Source organism: Heliangelus exortis, chromosome 18 (genome assembly GCF_036169615.1).
Source record: "Heliangelus exortis chromosome 18, bHelExo1.hap1, whole genome shotgun sequence".
Classification (NCBI taxonomy): Eukaryota; Metazoa; Chordata; class Aves; order Apodiformes; family Trochilidae; genus Heliangelus; species Heliangelus exortis.
The window spans coordinates 9,413,227-9,435,767 of NC_092439.1; the positions used below are offsets into that span (position 1 = coordinate 9,413,227).

General features: G+C 43.8%; 2 protein-coding genes and 1 long non-coding RNA gene across 5 annotated transcripts; 2 read left to right on the forward strand and 1 right to left on the reverse strand.

Annotated features, from left to right (window-relative positions):
• Positions 1-120: 120 nt before the first annotated feature.
• On the forward strand, positions 121-3,396 carry ASCL3 (achaete-scute family bHLH transcription factor 3). Of its 2 annotated transcripts, XM_071762099.1 has the most exons (3): positions 121-338; positions 516-578; positions 2,510-3,396. In XM_071762099.1, exon 3 carries the CDS (start codon positions 2,527-2,529, stop codon positions 3,067-3,069), a length of 543 nt encoding a protein of 180 aa, XP_071618200.1. In that variant the 5' UTR covers positions 121-338; positions 516-578; positions 2,510-2,526; the 3' UTR covers positions 3,070-3,396. The 2 variants fall into 2 exon arrangements, with proteins under 2 accessions (XP_071618200.1, XP_071618201.1); XM_071762100.1 differs by lacking the exons at positions 121-338; positions 516-578 and adding an exon at positions 1,979-2,431.
• An 874-nt stretch (positions 3,397-4,270) lies between these two features.
• Positions 4,271-11,576, forward strand: LOC139804643 (uncharacterized). Of its 2 annotated transcripts, XR_011729473.1 has the most exons (4): positions 4,271-4,831; positions 5,994-6,189; positions 8,625-8,815; positions 11,372-11,576. It is a non-coding gene; the product is annotated as an uncharacterized lncRNA (long non-coding RNA). The 2 variants fall into 2 exon arrangements; XR_011729472.1 differs by lacking the exon at positions 4,271-4,831 and having other exon boundaries at positions 4,842-6,189.
• AKIP1 (A-kinase interacting protein 1) lies at positions 9,886-12,885 on the reverse strand. The gene is made up of 5 exons (XM_071762101.1): positions 12,728-12,885; positions 11,835-11,912; positions 11,281-11,394; positions 10,931-10,981; positions 9,886-10,329 (listed from the first exon to the last, which is right to left on the reverse strand). The coding sequence occupies exons 1-5, from the start codon at positions 12,833-12,835 to the stop codon at positions 10,141-10,143; spliced, it is 540 nt and encodes a 179-aa protein (XP_071618202.1). The 5' UTR covers positions 12,836-12,885; the 3' UTR covers positions 9,886-10,140.
• Positions 12,886-22,541: the final 9,656 nt, after the last annotated feature.

Here is a 22,541-nt window from a genome sequence, read left to right on the forward strand (position 1 = left end):
GATGGTAAATACTTACATTCTAGCTAAGTGTTGTATTTAGACATTAAAGAATGAAATGCCAATAAGTGCGAATACTGCTTTAGTAAACTGTAAGAGAATGCATACAGGAATTAAACAAAGTATATTCTTGAATACTTTTTCAAGTAATCTGGTTGTGTTCAATACAGTTGGAAAATTTCTCGCCCGTAGTGCCAAGTTTTGTTGCCATCATAGCTGTGGTGTGGGTGGAAAAGCCAAACCAGAAATGAGCAGATCTAACTGTAAGCTACTTTGCATGTTGTCAATTGACTATAAATTGCAGCAGTCATTGACTCAGTGGAACAAGCAACCTAATTCAGGTAAGACTTGCATATTCCTGGCTCTAGCAGCAGATCTTCACTGAATATCAGTGTTTTTGTAAGTCACTTCAGTAAAAATCCTTCTGTAGCTTTTTAATGGATCATGTTTAATATATTTTATTAAGTAAAAGGTGTATGAAAAGTGGAACATTAACTTCTCTTTTCTATGTCATTCAGATATTTTCAGGTCTTAAAATAGGACATCTTGGTTCCTTGGATCTTTCTCTCATCTGAAGACTGGTGAGTCTCTAGGCTAAAAGGAAAATGATTTGGACACTTGAATTTTACACTTTGTGCTGGTAGTAAGGAAGCATGTAACTTTCTTATGTGATGCTATTATGCAGCAGAAGTGTCAGTACTAAGCAGGAAATACTGCAATTACAATGTCTTGAGGGATTGTGTTGGTTTTTGTTTCTTGCTCTGTAGTGGTTTAGTGGTTTTGCTGTAAAGGTTCTTTGCTATGTGACAGACTCTTCTTGTGAGACAATGTTTTAAGGTTGTTAGTAGTAGAAACCTTTTAGACAAACCAACCAGTGTAACTGGTGATGACCATCTGCTATATTGATTTTATATTCAGTGTTTATATTCACCTCTGATTCTCTGCATACATAGTAATGTAAAATGGATGTGTGTTCAGAGGTACCTGTATGACTTTGTCTTGTCCAACAGCATTTTGCAACTTAATTCCTAACTCAGGGTTTTTTGTACTGAGACCTGTTTGCATTGGAAGAAGAGACAATGCTGAACACAGGGGCATTTTGGTAGAATATATTGTGAAGATTCATCCATACTGTGTAAAAAATCTGTATTAAATGTGGCAGGTGTCTTTAAAATACCCCTATATTCTTGTCAGCTATTGAGGGGAACCATGTTATGCTATGGAACCATGAAGTTTTGCAAGGTTTGTGTGTGTATGGAATCTAGATGTTTCTAATAACCTAGTTTACTGTCCAGCTATGTCTTCAATCCTGGAGTGTATAACATACCCTTAGTGTGTTACAGAGCAATGTACAGATGTGCAAGTAGGTGGTGAGCAAGAGGAGTTCTTGATAGGTTCTTTGTAGGCAGGTATTACTTGCAATCTGAGAGGATGGTTCACAGTAATTCTTTAAAAATTAACTAGTTTAAAATTTCTTTTAAAATAGCTATGAGGTAACAATCATTAAAGTTATGCTATTATTTAGCTGTTTGAGTAACAATATTGGGAAGGCACTATAATATAGCTTTCTATAAAACACTGCAAGATTATCTTTGTAATAAATACGTAAGGGTGATGTAGGCCACTCTGAGTTAACAGGTTTCTTGCAGTGCTGCAGTGACTATGTCCTTCTAGTAAATAAACTTAAAATTGGAAGAGTATTATCAAGACAGTTATTTTTTTCCTTTAATTCACTGATAATCTCATGATCCTCTGTCAGTAGGATTGCATTAAGTATTTCATATCTGTGTGTAATATGCAGGTGAGTGTAGAAGTAGCAGTGTAGAAGGAAATCTGTTCTCTGTACAGGTTTTCTATCAAGATAATAGAGTGAATGAGACCTTGAATTAATAGAGAGAAAAATCAGTCTTTGAAGGCTTTTTGGTATGGGTAGGGAGTCTCTTACCAGAGTTGTAGATCTTTTTCAGGGAGATAGGTACAGGTTTTCTATCAAGATAATAGAGTGAATGAGACCTTGAATTAATAGAGAGAAAAATCAGTCTTTGAAGGCTTTTTGGTATGGGTAGGGAGTCTCTTACCAGAGTTGTAGATCTTTTTCAGGGAGATAGGGCTCTAGAGAATGCCTCAGATGTTGGGCTGCTTTGTTTGTAGAGGTGTAAGTTTTAGAGGATTGTGAGCAAAGTGTCTTTGTGGGTTTATAAAGGTAGATCTTTATTTCTAAAGCTGAGATGAAAGAGACTGCTGTTTCCTTTAGGAAGTTCTAGTGGCTTTATTTTCATAGAATCTCTTGTGAATTTTTTTAATCAGTGTTGCTGACTAGCATCTTGCATTGTCAAATGGGACACTGTTCACTCTATATAGTGATCTTCCTACACCATTCTGAAATGCCACAAATGCATTAAGAGTCTCTTCTGGAAAATGCCAGTAATGCCAAGTAAGTAAGTCCCCATGTGGTTTTTTTCTATTGTTCAGTATAAGCTGTTTAAGCTATTATGTAATTGTTCATTTCCAGGTTAAACACAGAACCTGATGGAGGGCAAAACCTACTGTAACCTCATGGACAAGTTGTCCATCTGTACTGAGACTCAGCACATACAGCTGGCAAGGCCTTCATGTGCCAACCCCATGGTCACATTCCACATGTACCCAGAAATGCCAAACCAGGTCACTTGCTCTGAAGATTTGTCATTCCTTCCTTTCATGTCTGAGCATCTCATCATGGAGAACTTCTATACTGAGCCTTGCACCTTTCCCTACCAGATGCCCCATTCCAGTTACCCCAGAAGTGAGTACTCCTATGGGCCAGCTTTCATCAGAAAGAGGAATGAGAGGGAGAGACACAGGGTTAAATGTGTCAATGAAGGCTATGCTAAACTGAGGCATCACCTCCCTAAGGAATACCTGGAGAAACGGCTCAGCAAAGTGGAGACACTCCGTGCTGCAATAAAATACATCAGCTACCTACAGTCTGTTCTGTACAGTGATCCTGTGGTGGTAGAAAAAAATGTCATGGAGCCAAGCCAAGCACCTAAAGCAATTAACAAACAAAACCAGTTTCTGAAAACGATCTAAACTGCTCCAAGCCAAGCAGAAGGTATCCTGTTTGGGAGCCTAGTAGCCACTCTTTTAATGATGTTCCTGGCACATCTTAGGAGCAGATCGTAGCATGCGTCAGTGTCAACCCACAGAGAAGATTTTTAATTTTGCAGTAGTAACTAAACTTAGATACAAAAAGACAACTGGGAAATCATAGCTGAATGGCTTACGTTAGTTATTTCATGGAATTCAAAGTATTTCTAAAATTGTCACCAAAACAACAGTCATAACTATATGTGTGAAGTAACTGTATGTGTCATCACAACCTGCATGCTTCAAAATAAAGTCTTTTTACTAATGTGACTGAGGTTCCTCTTGTTTTCTGTAATATTACTGGTTTACTCTTGTGTTCACTTTCTTAAAAGATTTTTGGTCTGATTTCCAATGTGTCTTTTAAGAGGTCTTGTTAAGGGTTCCCAGGAATGTCATTAGATGCCAGATGAAAGGATAGCTGACTTTAAAAGGGGGGAAATAAAAAGAGAAATGTAGCAGCTCTTTGAGGCACAGTTACTGAACATAGGAATAGCATAATGTCTTGCAAGCACTGTTCCATCCTTTTGTTATTAATGAATATTTGAATCCCATTAAAAGCTGTTGATGTAATCTAATTTTTATTTAAAATTGTTTTGTTCAGCTGTTGGTGCCCTTAGCAACTGCTCACACAATACGGAGTATGAAGAGGGGTGGCAACATCTTGGCCTTGGGGGGGAAAAAACTAATTGTGCATCAGAGATTTTTCAGGAGTTTTTCTGCTAATGATTGAAGTCTGGGCTTCTCTTCCCAGTCTGTTCCTCTGTACTGCTGATGGCTTCAGCTAAGTGGTATAGAGTAGATTTATGTAAAGATGGTGTAGAAAGTTTAGCTCATAAATGGCAAAGTGTTCTTAGCATTTGCTATATGTAAGGGAATTGTATTGATATTAAAGAACAATCCTGCTGACAGCATCAGAGCAGGTAGGCTGTGGGTGTAGCAGAAATGTACAGAAAACAGTTACAGACTTCCTAAGTGCTGTATCCTTGTTCCTAATTGCAATCATCCCTCTGTTATCTTGGTTTTATAGCAGTGCATTGAAAAATGCCTACAAAATGAAATGCATTCCTTTCCTCCCTCCCCCCCAAAAAAGAAGTTGAAGATTAAGGATCACAGCAGGGATTAACAGGTAGGTTTCTGCATTGTATTCTGGCATGGTTTTGATAGGTTCTTTGCAGGAAGTATAGATTTCATTAATCCTTCCACTTTGTGGAAGATGAAAAGGGAAAGTTTGTAAACTGATTTGACCTCAGTTTGTCTCGGCTTCAGCCTTTCTGTCTGCATTTCAAACTGATTCATTTGTCATGCCCTGTGGTCGTGACAAAGCCAAGTCAGTTTTTTTTCCTAAATCTGAACTGTTCCTTTATACAAGGCTACATTTTGCCCTGCAATAGTAGGCAGAGAGCCTAGAGAACACTGCCATCTTACAGTGCCTCTGCCCCTGCAGGCTTTCAGTGCAATATTCAGATCACCAGGGAGGTGGAACGGATGTGAGGCAGACAAATGGTCCTCCCTGTAGGCACCTTCCACTCAGGCTTCTAACTGACGAGGCCAGGATGTCCAATCCTGGCAGTAATGACTGGAGCAACCTCCATAGCAACGAGGAAACACTGGCAGCAAATGACTTCTGCATCAAACAGGGAAAAGAGCAACATTTCTGTGTTTGGACTTAACGCTATATCTGGTCAATTTAGATTATCAATAGCTGGTAAGTTTGAAACACTGCTGTGTCAAAGTGCTTGGAGCTATCCAGAAAAAAAAATATCTCAGTGTTGTACAATTACCTTTGTCAGTGCCTTGTTTTATGCAGAAATGGGGGACCTGCTTCTCAGCAGTAACAGTGCTGGGTGGGTTTACAATGTGCTTTCATGTAGAACTGATAGTTGCATTCCTTTGCAAAGTTTTGCTGATTCTGCCTTACTTTGGTTTATAACAGGAAAGTTTGTGTATTTGTGAAACAAGTTAATATATTGTGTTGATTTTCAGCAGTTAGTCCACTCATTGCTGAGCTTGGTGTCAGTTTTCTGAAATTGTGTGCATCTGGGAATCCTTGTAAAAAGGTCTATGAGGTCATATCTCTAAGAGACAAAACAACCTTTTAACATGAGTCTTTAAACTGTGTTTTGTAAATTAGGCACTTGAAATCTATGCTGTTGAATTTCCATGCGAATTTACCTTGAGCATGCAAAACATCTCTAAGCAATATTAAAAAAAAAAAAAAAAAAAAAAAAAGCTTATCTACTACATGTTGCCAGGTTACCAGAGAGAGCATCACATCATCAGTCTTACTGTGACAGCTTCTGAATAGTTACCAGCTGCCAAATCTGAGCATCTTGTTCTTTCTTATGGCAAGCCATAATCCTGCTGTTATAAAACATGACAGGACAGCTGAAAGATCAAAATATTTCTTACTACATTACTATAAATACAATAACTAACAGGCAACTGTAATCTAACATCACCTTCAAAAACTGTCACGTTTGCTCAGCTTATCAACTGCAGCTGTGGTGTCTGCCTCAGCTTGTAAATTAGGGAAGGTTTGGCTGTGCCTGGGTACAAGAAAGCATTGAAGGAGAGTGTATGTATAGGAAAAGAGAGCTGGATGTTACAGAAGGAAACAAGAGCTGAAAGAAGGTGAAGGCTATTACTTTTCTGGGGACTTCAGAGGATTTCTGGTTTCCTTGGGTGTTTCTGTCAACCGGGTTGGGATTTGGGTCAGTGAAATCAGTAATACAGGTTCATCTGATCAAATGCCAGTCTGGATATTTTGAAATAATTATTTTTAAGTAAAAATAAACAACCCATAAAATCTGGAAAGCATTTGATTGTGTTGAAAAATGCCAGTACATTGTTTTGTTTTCTCCCAACAGGTTACAACTGAGTCTTGCAGGTATCTGCTTTTGCAAGAATGTTTCATTCAGAAGGGCTCCTGCCTAAGGGTTCCAGGTATTGCAGTGCAGTGCCAGCTCTGGACAAGTTCTCATGCTCCAGCATTGTATATTCTGTTCACCTCTTCTGCAGAAACTCTTTGTTAGTGCATCCTCTCAAGCCCCTCACCCTCCAGAGGTAAAATCAAATTCTTGTGTGAATCTGATTTCTTCTTTTGTATATCTGATAGGATACAACAGGCTGGGCTATCAGATTAATAAATGAATTGCTTGAACATAATTTGAGTTTTCCTCTCCCCTCCACTGGCAGTTTTTAGATGGTATTAGCTAAAGTGATTTGCTACCCTGGAGATTGAGAAGCAAAGCCTGAGTAAACCTATGAAAAAAACATTCCTTTAATAATATTTGGATAAATGAAAGCATCTTGTGTTAGCAACCATCTTCTGTGAGAGGTTTCTAATGCTTTGTGATGGGATAATTTTGCCTGTATTGAATTTGAATCTGTCATCAACTAGCAGCTTTGTTGTTTACTTTTCTCCTTCTCTGTTGTTCCCTGAGTGCTTCAGTGTAAACCATCAGCTACAGCACTCCTGAGTGCACCTGCACTGTGCTGGAGATGGATCCTTTCTCATGATGTTAAGGGTTGCATTGCCTTATCATGTAAGCCTCAAAGATGCTAGTGCATGTCATGCTGGCCCAGGATTCCAGCATCCTCCTAATACCCAAACCCAAAGAAATCTGGGTAAAAAACAGCACTAAAGACCAAGGGATGGTCCTGGTACAAGCAAGTTTTCTGTTTCTTCCCGCATACTTTGGCCTGTGGGAGTGCTATAAAATGAGATGGGGTGATGCAGTTCTTAAATCTTGCAGATTGAGGTGGGGTTTTTTTGTTTGGTTGTTTTCTGCTTTGGTTGGTTGTTTGGTTTTGTGTGTGTGTGGGTTGTTGGTTTTTTTCTCATTTTTTTTTCCATGACCTACAGAAGTTGTTTCTTACAATGCTGACCTATTTTCTTTGCTTGAAGGTGCCAATGGCTTAGGCATTGTTTCTCCTCCCCTGGCCCAGCATGGAAGAGGCTGAGTGCGTCAGGGTGAGCAGAGGGCTTAGACAGCAATGTCCCTGTGCTGGTGAGAGGGGAGCAAGATGGATTTTATTATCATGGTACAGTAAAAGAGGAGATAGAGGTGAGTGGTGGTTGCTGTGCAGTAATCACAGTTATGTGCAATAGGGTGTCCAGCAGTCCCCAGGCACCATGTGAGTTCAGTGTAGCAGTTTTGCATGAATTAGAGAGGACATCACCAGGAGAGCTGATGGTTACATCTGTTCATAACACTCCCTGTGTGCCTGGTTCCAGGCTGTCCTCCCCTCCTGCTGCCTGGCACGCTGTGTCAGCCTCCAGCACGCAGCACAGCCTCAGGCACCAATAAGCTATGAATGATCAGATTCTTGCTCTGCTCAGCATCCTTTGCTGCTTCCATTTCTGGGAGCTGGCAGGCATGTTTCAAGGATCCTCATCTTATGCAGAAGATGGCTGCCCCCCAAACTCCCAGTACTGGTGAGAGCAGTGGTGTTGTGCACCCTGCTGTGCACCCTTAGGCTGAGACAGCAACTGAGCTGGTGGTGTGAGCAGTGAGCCAGGTAATGTTGTGTGTAAACACACAATCATCAATAGCACAGGAAAAGTGTTAGTGTTTTATGTACACACTTCCAGCTTGAGTCAGCTATAGACCAATGGAGCAGTGTCTTTTCAGAAATGTTAGTGAAAGCTTTAATTCATTAGTCTGTTAGCACTTCAAACTTAAGAGAAAAAAGAGCCTATTCTTTCTCAAGAACAGGGAAGTACTTTGGTTCTGTGTTGATGGAAAGCCTCTTGACAAGCCTTAATTTATAAGAAAATAAAAATTCCCAACAATCCCCTGAAGAGTCTGAGTTAGTGTTGTATGTAATGAGGAAGGACTTAGGCATGACTGAAGAACAGGGCTGAACAGTTTCAGTGCCTCTTGTTATCTGGTGCACCTGGCATGGTTTGTGGGATCCACTTGTCCCCAAGTGTGTGAGCATTCAGTAATACCAGTGTCACAGCTGTGCCTTGAGGGGACAGACTCTTCCTTTTGGTAAAACCTCAGAAACCAGAGTGGTTTCATTGTAGCCTTAGCCCAGCAGGATGTATCACTAGTATGACACTTCTATTTCTATAAAGAAATCATGGTTTGTTTTGTTTTATGTTTTTAATCCAGAAGATACGTTGTTATTCCTTGAGAAATGAATGGGAGTTATCCCAAAAGTAACTTGCAACAAAGGAGACACCGGGCAGACTTCTCAGGGGGGGCTCTGTGTGGGGCTCATGTCCTCCCACAGAGTCATCAGGAACCCTGACTTGTAAAGGAGCAATTTTTTGGTCAAAGCCTAATGCTTGTCAAAAATCCTTTGGTGTTATTGTATTCTGTTATTGCTTTGTTATTTCAGCAGTCATACTAGCACAGAAATGACACCATTATTAAAGCCCTGTGAGGTGGAGTAGAAAAGCAGCAGTTACAAAGACACTTTTTTTTTTTTTCTTAAAAGATGTTTTTTTAAAGACTAGACTTCCAAGAAAATTGTTTTCTTACCTCCAGGAAGAAGATTTTGTAGCATCAGAAAACCAAAGATATGAAACAGCAGGAAGGAAAACAGAGTCAGATGGTAAATGTGAAGTGGCTTCCATAGAAGACAATGACTCTGACAAACAGCAAAGAGATCTTGCAGCAAAGCAGAGAGAGAATTCAATAAATGTACAACTGATGAAGTTCAGGAGCTGAAATTTCAGGTAAGCTTCCTATGCTATATCAGTGTTATATTTATCAAGCAAGTTAAGTTCTGATTTAGGTACTGTCTCAATTATGAGTAACTGAGAAAACTTTTTAACTTTATAACTTTAATAACTGAGAAACTATTCCCACCCGCACTGAATTTCAGCATCCTCATTCATTACTCCAAGGTGATATATTAACTTCCTAACTATTTGGACTTGACTTTAGAATTCTGGAGAGATCAGGTAAACTGGTATGAGCACTAAAAATCTGAACAGATGTGCAAGAGTCTAATGAACCTCTATTCTCTGGAGTCAGCCAGAGGAATTCAGCATAATGATTTCTTACTGTAGAAAGCCAGAGTGAATGGAGAAACAATACAAGCTGAGAGCTAAAAATATTTTTTGAGGATTAAAGCAGAAGAGAAAGTAGCCTAAGGTTAAATGACCTGATACAATAGATGCAGACACCACAATACTTGGAGAGTCAGCATTCAAGACATGCTGAATTTTATATTTCCATGAAAAGTAACTGAAACCTTAAGACCATCAGCTACAAAAAGATTACAGACATATAGGTCATGTCACTCATACTAATCGTGGAATCTGATCCTTTGGGATAGTTAAGCATCCAAGGGGTCTTGTTAGTGGGACTGCTTATGTTTAAAGCATATCAAGTTGGCCATAATCTGCAGTGTGCAGTGCCTCAGCAGTACTTTTCCCCTGCAAGAACTAGAAGGTGACTGCTGCCTACTGAAGAAGGCAGCTAACTGCTGCTTAGCCTAGGTTAAGACCCTGCAAAGAGGAAGGACTTGGAAGTGTCAATTGCTTATGTCCCTGTACTAAATATTTGCATATTCAAGCACCTTCCTGAGATGGGGCCCTAGATAGTGAATTTCATTTATTTATTATTTATTAGAATGGCAGAAGTACACATAGGAGAGCCAGCTCCTCTAAAATCAGTGCCAGCCCATGGGAGATAGTGGGCATCCAGATTCATATCACATGGATCATGCTTGCTGTGGTCAAGGATGTGAGATGTGCATTCTGTCTGGGCATAATGTAAAAGAAGCTGTCATCACAACAACTGCATTATGAATTTTATTCCACTGGTTCTATCTTTAATTGTTAGGAACCTGGAATCACAGTCACATAATTGGATTTAAGGCACACAATGTACAAATATTTTTAAAATCGGTGTACAAAGTGAGCTGAATATACAGGCCATGGAGTCCCAAAGATGAAGATACCATTAAAGTGCTAACAAGAAAAAGATATAGTTCATGACATGCATTAAAATAGCCTCATATTTTATTCCTGTGGTTGCTAAAAAAACCCAAAAATCATAGAAAAAAAGTTAAATCAATGCTTTGTCCAGCATTGACATCCACTGTGTGAGTTTGCTGCACCATGTCCTCTGAGGTTGCTGTGACAGAGTAGATGCCAGGAGAAACTTCAATGTAGATGTCTTTGGAAGCTTGTCTGGTCTTGAGGGGGGGTGAAGAGGGAAGTTTCATTACTGTTCTGCCATCCTAGATTTCCCACAAAAAAAAAAAAAATTGGGTAAAACAATTACTTTTCAGCTGCTATATTAATATACTAGGATTTTTTTGAAACATACAGGCAGCACAGACAAAACCGTAAAAAAATCCCCATAAAAACTGCCATGCTTGAAAGTATTTAATGTTTCCATTAGTGGAATCTCAGGGAGACTGTGTGAGAGCCAAGCATAACTGGCTGAGTAACTGCTGCATCCTTGCTGCATGCCTTTCCCCAGCACAGGGAACGTGTCAGGAGCACAAATAAGTTGAGATTTGAGAACTGTTGCCTTATTGTTGCTGATGAAATTCACAAGAGCCTAGAGATTAATCATAGTCTTTGATATTCTGCACCAGTTCAAAACGTTAAGTAGACTTTTAATTGGTTATGTTTGGTTCATAATTAACTCTGCAAGTCTGTATGGCCATTCTACTGCCCACCTGTACATACATTAGGATTGTGAATGCAATACTGGTTAATCTTCTGTGCCATCATGAACTCTTCACACCTGATCACAAGTTTTTACCACCTTGATGCAAAATGATAAAGAAATGCTATACCTCAATTAAAAAACAAAGTGTCCTATAAACTTACACGTTGCTGGCACGACTGATCTTGACTGGGTGCTACAGAGGCTTCAGTCCTCTGGAAAGAAAAAGATCTTGTTTTCTAATGATACAAGACAAAATGCAAATTCAACCCCCGAGGGGATGGTTTATGTCCATGAAATTTTCCCCTCCGCAGAAGGACTGCTGTGATGCTGACTGGTGCCACTAGAAGTTGCTCTGTCTCCCCCCAGTGTAAGGCTCAGATCAGTGCTGGTGTTCATATGCCCATGATGCCAACCCACATACATCAGTGTGTCACAGACACCAGATGGATAACAACTGTCCCATGGTGAGGGAAGAAATATCCTTTAATTAAAACTGAAACCAGTCACTTACCTCTTCTTCAGAAGACTCCAGCTCTCTGTGCCCTTCTTGCCTGCTGTGGTATCTGCAGATGTGTTTGATTTCATGCTCTTTGCATCTACAGGCTGCTGTGAAACCATAGTACACCTGGACAACAACAGAGACAGAATATTATGTGCAGAAGCATCAAAGCCACGCTCTCAACTACTGTAGATTTACAATTTGAAGTGGACTTGCAGAGCTACTGACCTTCTGTATTCATTGGCTGGTTTGTTGTCACGTGAAGATGAAAATGGCATTAAATCAAGTGGAGAAACCCTCTGCTAAAATCTGTCCTGGTCTATGGGCACTGTCTTATGTAAAATGCTGATTGTAGTGTTAAGTGGTACCAGTTGATCAGGATAACACTGAAACCTAACCATGTAACCTACCAGGATAACTAATGCCTCAAATTTCTTAATGAAGAAAAAGCTGGCATCACAGGCTAAGCTCTTGCCATGCAGTAAGCAAAACAAGTCTAATTTTTGCAGTTTTCCAGGTACATCACAACCATGACTCTGTGCACAGGATCAGGGGTAAAACCTCACCTCGCATTCCTTTGTGACTTGATTCATCAAATTCACAATTGAAGCAAAGGCTGCACTGAGACGTTCTGAATCTTCCTCCTGCGATTAAATGCATTTTTTTGTAACTCCCAACGTGGTGCTCGCTGCCCAGAGGTAGAAACCACGTGAAAAAAGTGTGTGAGAAAGTCAGGTGATTAAATAGCAAACCCCTGGCAGTGCTGGGGGCTCTCACCCTGCCCCGCGGTGCTTGGTGTGAACGCAGCACCGCCCCGCTCCGCCCTCCCGCCGCGGTTGTTCGGGAAGTGCCCTCGGCCGGTTCACCGGGGCTGGGACTGGATAAAACGCGGGGGAAGTAACCGGGGAACCCCAGAGCCTGGTTTACAGTGCCGGTAGAGCGTAAAGCACACATACGGCCCCGCCCCACGCGACATACAGAGCTACATATAGATACACATACATATACATACATACATACACATACATATACATACACACACACCGGGCTCCTATAGGGCACGAGCTGTCACGCCACCATTTCAGAACGCTGCTGCTCAGCGCTCCTTAGTTACATTGTTGCGTTTCTGGCAGCTTTGGCGCCCGCCGCCCCCAGCAGTGATCGGAAACGGCGCCGGGAGCCGTCCCCCCACCCCCCTAGCACCGACCGGGACCGAGGCCAGTACCCTTCCCGCATCACTGACCGGGACCGAGGCCGGTACCCTTCCCGCATCACTGACCGGGACCGAGGCCAGTACCCTTCCCGCATCACTGACCGGGACCGAGGCCGGTTCCCTTCCCGCATCACTGACCGGGACCGAGGCCGGTTCCCTTCCCGCATCACTGACCGGGACCGAGGCCGGTTCCCTTCCCGCATCACTGACCGGGACCGAGGCCGGTACCCTTCCCGCATCACTGACCGGGACCGAGGCCGGTTCCCTTCCCGCCGGCCGCCGCCTTCTCCGCCGCGCCCGCTCCAGCACGGCGCGCGCCAGCCCCGCTGTCCCCCCAGCGCGCGCACCCTCCATCCCGCCGCCGCCGCGCGCAGTCAGATTGCGCACGCGCGGCCGCCCCGCCCGTCTCCGCTCAGACTCCGCCGCTGCCGTCAGGAGGCGCCACCGCCCCGCCCGCCCGCGCTGCGCAGCCGCCCCGCCCCGGGTGAGTGAGCACCGCCCCCGCCCCGCCCCTCCCCGCCCCGCTGTGCCCGGTGGCACCGGGAAGGGGTCGGGGGCGTCTGTTGTACTCGGGTCTACACTAAATCTGCCGCACCGGGCTGGGAAGGGGCGTCCGGACAGGCTGCCCGTCAGCTCCTGCTGAGGCGCCGGGTCTGTGAGGCGGCGCGTGCGGCTCCACGGCCCTCACCGCCGGGAGGCAGCGACAGGGAGAGGCGGGAGCAGCCTGGAGGGTGCTGAGCCCCGGCCCGAGCTTTGTCCCTTGGCCTCTGTAGTGGAAGGTGGTACTCACTGGGTTTTGGTGTTGTTTTTTTTTTTATTGTTATTATTTTTAACGTGTGAGGTACAAAACAGTAATTCCAGTAGGTAGCGATAGTGGCATTGATAAGAGGGCAGGGCTGGAGATGAGCATCCGGGGCAGACCTCCTGCAGATTGTCACTGCCTCTGGGCTCTGAAGGAAAGCCCTTTCCCTGGGGTTAGTTCAAGGAAAACATGAAGTGTTTTGGCCTACTGCAAGTAAGAACAGCTCAACAAGAAAAATTGCTCCCTGGAAGCTCCTTCTGGCCCCCCACGGAGTGTGGGGCTGCAGTCACTGCTTGGAGCTGACATGGTTGGAAAGTGACTGTGACTGCATGTGAATTAGAGCCACTCTGTGGCTTTGCTAACCTTTCCACTGAGGTAACCTCAGTGACCTTAGGAAGGGCAAAATAAGTACAGAAACTTTAAGTGCAGCATGGCCAGGGTTAACAAGCAGGGCCTACTTTTCAAGTCCTTCATTCATGTTTCTGGCTCTTTGCTAGCTGCAATTTGTATGGCAAACATGAAGAATAATCCTCTTCTAGTTTACGTGTTGTTATCTTCCAGCTGCTTAAACCAGAGTGCCAGCCAGGTCCTGTAATAAAGAAGCCCTTCACAGTCTGCTTGTTCATTACAATATATTGAAGGCCCTAATTCAGTATTCAAATATAACTTAACTTTAGGTTAGGTCTCCTGTAGTCAGTAGAAAACATAAACAGTTTCCAGGTTGCTTGAGATCTGGGGCACAGAATTGCAACATAAATGAGGGAGAAAAATAATATTGATAAACACAATGTTCGTGTGTTTGAGATGTTTGTTTGATGAGCTGGAGAAGCATATAGATTAGACTGCTTCCAGCTTAGCTGGAAGTTGAACATCTTTCTTTGAGCATCATTCCTTGTTGTCATTGGTCTCCTGGAGAGGTGGATGGGTTTGTCACATTGCTGCATTTGTGAAAGGTACTTAAGGTACTTGAAATAGCCCTCCCATGCTGTTTTTGTATTCATTTTATATTCCTGCCAGGTACTTGTAGCAGTAGCTCGTTGTTTGGGAGGCAGATTATTCCTTTGTGTTGAAATTTAAGCTCCCACCATTTTTTTTTTTTTTTTAATGTTTGGTGACACAGTACTCCTTTTGCAGCTGAGTAAATACATTTGTCCCAAGAAGGCTGACAGCTGAAATAGCTTTTGCTTTGAAAACACATTCACATCAGAATCCAGATCAGAGTTACCCTTAACTTCCTGTGCATTAACTCTTCAGAAATATAATGGAGGTATGTGAAATGCTGGATATTTACACCAGATTTTCTTGTCATGTGGGATGACAGACAGATCAGAATATCTGAAGACAGTATCAGGGGCCTTGAGTAAGCTGAAGGTGTCCCTGCCCTTGCAGGTGGGGTAGGAACTAGATGATTTTTAAGGTCTCTTCCAACCCAAACCACTCTATGATACCGTGGTTCTCTTTTGTTGATGGGGAGGCAAAACCCAAGAACAGTTTATCCTGAGTACTCAGATTGGGGTCCAGAGAAGCAGACTTGTGTAGGTAAGGTCTTAACCTGAGCACTGTGTTCCATTGCAGACAATGGAAGGAAAGTAGGCATGTGCTTAAAGTTCAAGAGGTGTGCAATGCTGGAATTTGTATTTACAGTTTCAGAACACATGTTCTCTTTATTTTTCTTCTGTTCCTATTATAATTCGGTTAAGATATATAAATATATATGCTTACATAATACTGAAAGATTTTCCTGCCATAATTGTATTTTGCAATGCTCCAGGTTCTGCTAACAGCTGCCATCCTGCCTCTTCTGTGTGGCTTTGACATCAAATGTCTGGTGCAGGTTTCTCCTCCGTGGGACCGGCAGAAGCACACGGCTGGGCGTGCCAGGGAGCCGGTCCCTGCCCCACTGATTGATTGAGGCCTGGGTGGGGGATGTGTGCTTTATCCTGCTTTATCGCTTGTGCCATGCGGGGACCTTCCTTACCCTCCGGTGCGCTCGTTGCCCCGCGTCCTGGCGTGCGGGGGCACGGACACGGATCGTGCCTCCGGGCGGGCACCCCGGGCTCTACTCCCGCGGGAGCAGAGCATTACAAAATCGCTGTTGAGAGCGGGCTGGGTTTGAACCCAGGTACGCGGAATGAAATTCAGAGGCATGCCGCTGCCTCCCTCTCCCCTCCCTCTTTCTCCACAGGTACTGTTACTCCGAAGCTACGCCGGGGAGATCCAAAACGCGGCCCAGCGCCCGTGTCCACCGCCCCGGGGCTGGCCCATCCCCGGCGCCCTGATTGAAACCATCTGCCCGGCTCCCGGGCGCAGGAAGCGTGCCGCTCGCTCTCCTCCTTCCTTCCTTCCTTCCTCCCTTCCTTTCTTCCCCGAAAGCGGCTCCGCGCGGAGAGAAGCCCAGCACTGCCAGTTTTTAAAATAAAAATTAAGCTGTATCGCTCCTCCAGGGTAGGGGGAGGAAGAAGCTTATCAGACGAGGGGCTCTGTTCATCTGTCCTCTGCCCACCGCAGCTTCTCGCCGGCCGGCCGGTCCTGCCAGGATCCGGGTTTGGGGCCGGGGGAGGCGGGGGTGGGGGGCGGCGCCCACCCTTCCTTGGGGCCGGGGCCGAGCGCTGCCGGCGGGAGCTGTGGCCCGGCGGCCCGGGGCTGCCCGGGCTCGGCGGGGCTGCAGCCCGGGCAGGGCTGCTCTGGGGAGCCGGTTTCTTTGTTAGCTGTCGGCTGACTGGTTCCCATTAATCTCCCGCACTGGCCGTGGCCGTCTCCACTTCCTGCCTTTGCATACTTCTCTCTCCCTCGATCTCAATCCCTTCCCTCCCCCTTCCCTCCCCCCTTTCTCTCCCTCTTCCCAGCTTCACTAAAAAAGCTACAACCGCCCGTGCCGCGGGACGGGGCTGCAGGAGTCCGGCGGAGGGAGCGCACCGCTGCGCGCCTCGGTAAGGGCCGGGGAGCTGCGCTGCCGGCTCGGTGGTCTCCTTTGGGGACCCGGGCAGGAGAGCGGGGCTCGGGGGGCGTGGGGGGGGAACGATTGACCGTGCTCCGGCTTGCCGACCTTATCCCCTGAGGCCACCCGCCTACCGGGAGCGGGGCGGGCCGGGGATGCGCGGCGGCCGGGGCTCCCCGGGCCCTGCGGCTGCCCGGACCGCAGAGACCCCGCGACAGAGGAGCCCCGGGACCCTGGCGGGGGCTCCTGCCCTGCCTGGGGGACGCACAGCTGGGCGCGGGGTCTTTGCGCACGGGCGGAGGCAGGGGGTCGGTGGTCCTTCCCCGGTTCATCCCGTGCCATGCGGGACGTTTCTTCTCGTGTGGGTAGCGAGGGCAGAGACATCCCGGAGGGGTAGAGCCCAGGAGACCATTTTGGTGGGACCGTGTTGGGGAGCCAGCCCGCCGAGTGTGGGGCTCTGATCCGGAGAGAGATGGAGCTGTGGCGCTTCTTTGCCCTTCCAGCGCCCACTCGCATCGTCTGTCCAGCCGGCTGTAATGTTCGCACGCGTGTTGAAAAGGGTAGAGGGGCCACCTGGACTCCAACGGAAGCCCAGGATGCCAAGACAGATATAGCCGAAGAGCTAAGGGAACAGCTTCAGCAGCTCACTCGGTGGGAAAGACAGATGTACTGCTCTTGGCTCGGTACCAAGCGTTTGCTTTGCTAACGAGCAGTGGGTCACCACAATCAAAGAGCAGCAGCTACATATGAGAGAGCCTTCTTATGTTTACTTCAGTTTTATCACTGAGATGTACTTTGAATTTTAATAGCCAAATGAAACAAAGCTGGATGCATGGTATTATTGCATGGAGTATGCCAATAGTAGAGTTTCCTACATCCTTGTTTTACTTTTGCACTGACTTCGGGAAATAGATTTCATTCATTTTTATTCTGAGTAGTTAGTCTTTAGCTTCACCCAGATATTGAATAATCCTGTAAGAGCTACCTGGTGTGTCAAAACTTGTGAAAGATAAGGGGTGGAATTACTGATTGTTTCATTTCTGATGATGCAGAGTAGGATGAATTGAAGTGAGGTTGATTTGCCTTTGAGATTTGATAATCTTATATATATGATTAATATATATAGCCAGTAGATGAAAATATTCTATATAGTGGAGATAAGTTATAAGAGAAAAAGTGAAAATATTTTATATTTAAGGTGAGATTTGAGAAAATCACGTATGTTTTAAGAGCATCAAAATTTAATTTTCCTTTTGATGATCGGGTTGTGCAGCTGACACGGGAAATCTGTTACCAGGTTGAAGGGTGAATGTAGGATTTATTTTTTGACTATTTTTCCTTTTGCTTTAAGATTAGTCATTTAACAGAAAACTGCAACACATTTCAGCAATTATAACTAGTTGATCAAGTTACCTAAGAATACAGTCAATCACCTTTTAAAGTTAGCTACAGTCTAGTTGTTAAGAGCAACTAGACTAGCAGGAAACTGTCATCTTGCTTCTGGGGTGGAAAAAGTTACCTCTCAGAGTATAGAGGAGTGGGGAGGCAGGGTCCTTAGGAGGGGGTAGTGGGGAAGGTTGTGCTGGGCCCCACTGTGGCACAGAGACTGCCTTGCATGTGTTCTTCCCTCAAATACAGAAACAAGAGGGCCTGGCTTTCTTCTGCTCTCTTCAGGGTGCTAGTTTCCCCCGCCAGCTTGCTCAGTGTAGTTGCTGCCATTCCTGGTGCTGGGAAGGAGAATCACCTTCTGATCCTTTCTTCCCAAATGGCATGTTTGGGCTGTGGCTGCCAGAATTTGCCCCAAGGAGCTCGGGACCAAGCATTGCCATTTCCCTTGGAGCAAGTGACTTTATCATGTACTGTAGCTCTTTAAGGAACGTGTGACCCCTTATTATTGGTGACCCTGTAAACCATTGTGTAATCTGTTGACTGTAATGTACCATGCCAATTTATCCTTGGTTGGAAAGTCTTGCCAGGGACTTGATGGAATAGCATGATTTTATCCACTTTATTGTTTTCATTGTGTTTCATAAACATCTAAGACCCTCTGGGAAGAATCACTGGGGCGTCTGGGCCTCCTTTTTTTAATTGCTGGTTAAATAAATGTTGCCAGTTAAAAAAAAAAAAAAAAAAAAAAAAGTGGTATGCAGGATCTCAGAATGCCTGGAACTGCTAAGCACTCATGTTTAGGAAGCAGGACTATTTTTAGTGTAGGGGCATTTAAAGAAAGGATACTAGCCCCTTGTGAAGAGGTCACTGTGAAGTGCACTGAAGAGTCTGCTTTTAACTGAAGAGCAAAACCAAGTTTCCCACAGCTGTGTAAAGCTAAAGAACCAGATTTGTACTTTTCCTACTTAACTGAAGAGGGAGGGGATGGACTTTTGTTAGTTTACAGTAGTGGGAGTGAGGAGGCACAAATTCTTATCATACAAAAAATTAAAAAAATTCCTGGTCTTGGTGAGGCACTTAGCTTCCTGGTTCCCTCTAGTGAGTGTCTGCAATAGAGATGTAGGGCTGAAAGGCATTTAACACTTTCTGAGAGGGCTGGGGCCTGAGAATACTGTGTATCCCTCAGGATCTGTATTTGTGGAAAGTCACAGCTCTCTTAAACAGATCTTTGTCTGTCATCCTTATCTATGGTTAAAAAACTGGGGTAAAACTTTAAAAGGAAAAAAAATCCCTGTGAATGCTGAGAACTCAAAGTGATTTGGGTTCCTAAGTAAATCCTGAATATTATGGGACTGAAGTTGTTAAATAAATTATTTTGGATCCAGAGAAAACCTTCCTCAACTCATCTGGGAAAGATGGAAACAGACTTTGTAGTAGGGCCTGTACCAATACGATATGGTATAATGGTTTTAAACTGGAAGAGGGAAGATTCAGACTAGATGTAAGGAAGATAGTTTTTATGATGAGGGTGGTGAAACACTGGCACAGGTTTCCTAGAGAGCTGGTAAGTACTTCCTCCCTGGAAACAACCAAGGTCAGGTTGGACTAGGCTCTGAACAACCTTATCTAGTTGATGTCCCTTCTTATGGCTGGGGTCTTGGACCAGATGAGCTTTAAAATTCCCTTCCAACCCAAGCTATTCTATAATCTGTTTGGAAGACAGACATTCTTACTTTTGATGGCTTCAGAGAATGTGCTTTATGTCAAAATTAGCACCAATGTGCTTGACCTGTGTGCTCAACCAATCATGTAGTCTATGGGCTATGGAGTATTCTGGTAATCCAATCTCTTGCAGGGTAAAGGACCAAAATCTGGACTGATCAGACTTTAAAAATGTACCAAATGATAGCTGAGTTGAGTCGAGTTTCACTCCAAACTTCACTGATGTCTTGTTTAGATTACCAGTTTAGATTACCAGTTTTGGGTTTTTTTCCATTTCAAGTTCTCAATGCCATGTATGTTAGTTTTGTCCCTGTGCTGTAAAGTGTGTGCAACTGTTGCTTTTTCAGATATTTTTGGTCTCCAGTTGGGATTTAGTTGGCAGTGCAGATAGAGGCAAGTTTGGGGAACTGAATGCAAATATTTACATTCTCTCTTTGGCCTAGTCCTTGTGCTTGTAAACACTCATAGTCATACTGAACTTTGGTGAGGTTATAAGTGACTTTGCCAAGCCTTGGAGAGTCACACCCTGCAAGACCTGAAATCTTCCCTTTTGGGCAGAGTTTTGGGTAGGTTTTTTGGGTGTATGTATATCAGATCAGAACTAGAACTTGTCAGTCTTACCCTTAATCCAGTAGCAATATCTTTTCCTTCTTTTATGTTCATGAGATGTGACAAGTTAAATGTCATGGAAGAGAAGCCTTGCCCACCTATGAGGTGCCATGCAAGTGCTGGAAATCCTGGTCTCCTGTGCTGCTCTCGTGTTCTGCCCTGATAGAGAGGGACCATGGAGGAGATTCTCCTCCCTCTGTAGCTACATTTTCCCTGGCTGTTTGGGTGTGCAGAAAAAAAGTTTGAGGATTGGTTTGAAGAATGAGAATGTTTTCTCACGGAGAATCAGATTTGAGTCTTCTTTTCATTCATACAGACTTTGAACAACTGTCAGATTTTGTTAGAAACCCTTTATTCACTAGGGACTGAGCCCCAAAGTTTTTTTCTGCATTGGCAATTGAACTTTCTGAAGTCCATCTTATCACAAACAGTAGAGATAGGAATCAGCTGGTACATTAACACTTGGTGGCCAAACCACCCTGTTGTTTGGGTGTGCTTCCCTATTCAAGGCTGTTGCTGTTAGCCAGGGCTTGAAATCAGATGTGACAGTTTAGTTGCAGAGAGCTTGAGAATAGATAGACATGATTGCATTGCAATGAGTTACTGTAAGAGTTCCTTTTCATCAGTTGAGATCTATAACTTTTGTATTTTTAGTCAATGTAGTCTGGAAGGAGACTGCATTAACGAAATCCTCAGTGAACATGTTCAGAGTAACCTTTGTTCTCTCTCTGGAGCATATACCTGTATAGTTAAAATTGTTCAGGTAAATGAGTGCTATAATTCATATAGTCAGTGTTTCTTATTCATTCTGCTGTCAGCTTATGACCTTGGAAATGTGTTTGTTAGGTTGAGCAACATAGGAAAAGAATGGATGTTAATTTTTAATGCTGTCTTTCATCATTCTGTGAAGATATGTTGGTTTGAGCTGTATCCGCCTGCTGAAACCCTGTCAGCTTCTTCAGTGTAACTGAGACTTAAGTGAAATTGTGCAAATGGAGAGATCTTTGAGGGACATGCTGAAAGCACAGTGAGTTTTTGTCAGAAATGCACCCTCTGTGTCTCCACACACAGAGGAACGGGATGTTATTTCAGTTTAAATATATCTGTCTCCTGATTTCTCTTTAAAATGAAGATGTAAAAATGCTTGATGGATGAAAGTTGAGTGTTAGTGCTGGTGCCAACACAGGAAACCAGGTCTTTGAGCTGAAACATTTAACTCCCATGTTATTAAGAACATTCATTGTGTAAAGTCTAAATACTATTATTAATTTCATAATTGTGATGGGGTCATCACATTGAACTAATGGTTTGCATTTTTTCCCCTTAAGAAAAATATTAGTTGTCTTCATGAGACATCATCTACATGTCACAATCACAGGGGACAGATGGTAACTGCTAGCATTGTGCAAAGCACCCTGCTTGGCCTGCTATTCCAAGTATTACGACAGAGACCAAAATACTTTAGGAGAGCTGCCCTGGAAGGTCTTGCAATTGTTCTCCAGTGAGAAGCAGATGTTACAAACATGGACTCTGCTCATTGTTCTGAGAAGTCCAAGTCAGGAGATGGATCTGTCTCTTGGTATTTTTGCTTTTAACATAGTTACTTCTTTGAGGGAGTGCAAGTAGTTTTTTTGCAAGACAGGATGGAGTGAATGGGGAGCTCTAATGATTTGATCCTTTGTCCTGGTGGAAACTCTTATCACTCAAGGTCACTGGAAAGGGGAATCTATCTGGCCTGAAGTAATCTTACTTTCTGTGGGGACACAATGTGTTAAAGAAAAATGGGGCACATGTACTCTCTGTGTGTAAAAGTGCTTCTCATTTATGCTACTGGATTGTAATGATCCAAGTTTACCAGCTCTAGGCTCACAAGATTCTGCTAGCCAGTGCTGTTAAAATGCTTCGTTAGTGGGCAATGTTGTTTCGAAGATATGGCAGATCAGCACAGTGCAAAAGCTTGCCAGATCTCCTGTGTGAGGGCAGGCTCTGATTATTTCCACTATTAAGTTGCAAACTGGGCAGCAGTTCTGCATCCCAGTTAACATTTTGCTTCCTGCTATATTCCTGTGTTGTTAATTTGATTCTTTGAGCAGAACATCCCCCATGCCACTCAAACTGTGTAAGAAACAGGTAACTTGACAGAGAGGCAAAATCAGAGTAGGAAAGGAGAGAAAGGGACCAGAAAGTGGAGGCCTATAACAATCTGAACCTCCCTTTAGGCTTTATGTAAATATTACTTAACTTAATCTCCAAAACCGATAAAACAGCATTCAGTACTTGTTGATACAGTTTGTGCACCTTTGTGTTTGTATGCATATTTTTCTATTAATGTTTTATGGAATTATCCATCATTGTTTCTCTTGTGGAAATGAGTAAATATCCTGAATTACTTGATTGTAAGGCAAAGAAAGTCAAGGACAAGCACTAGGAGTGCATGCTGGTTCCTCAGCATCTCTCTTGTCTGAAAACTCATGTGATACACCTGGGTACTCCTGAGCACAACTCCATTGTTGGTTTGTTGTTTTTTTTTTTATATTAGCAGACCTCAGGATATCTTTAAGTCTCCCTTCACACCTTCACAGGTGTTGTGCTTCAGCTCT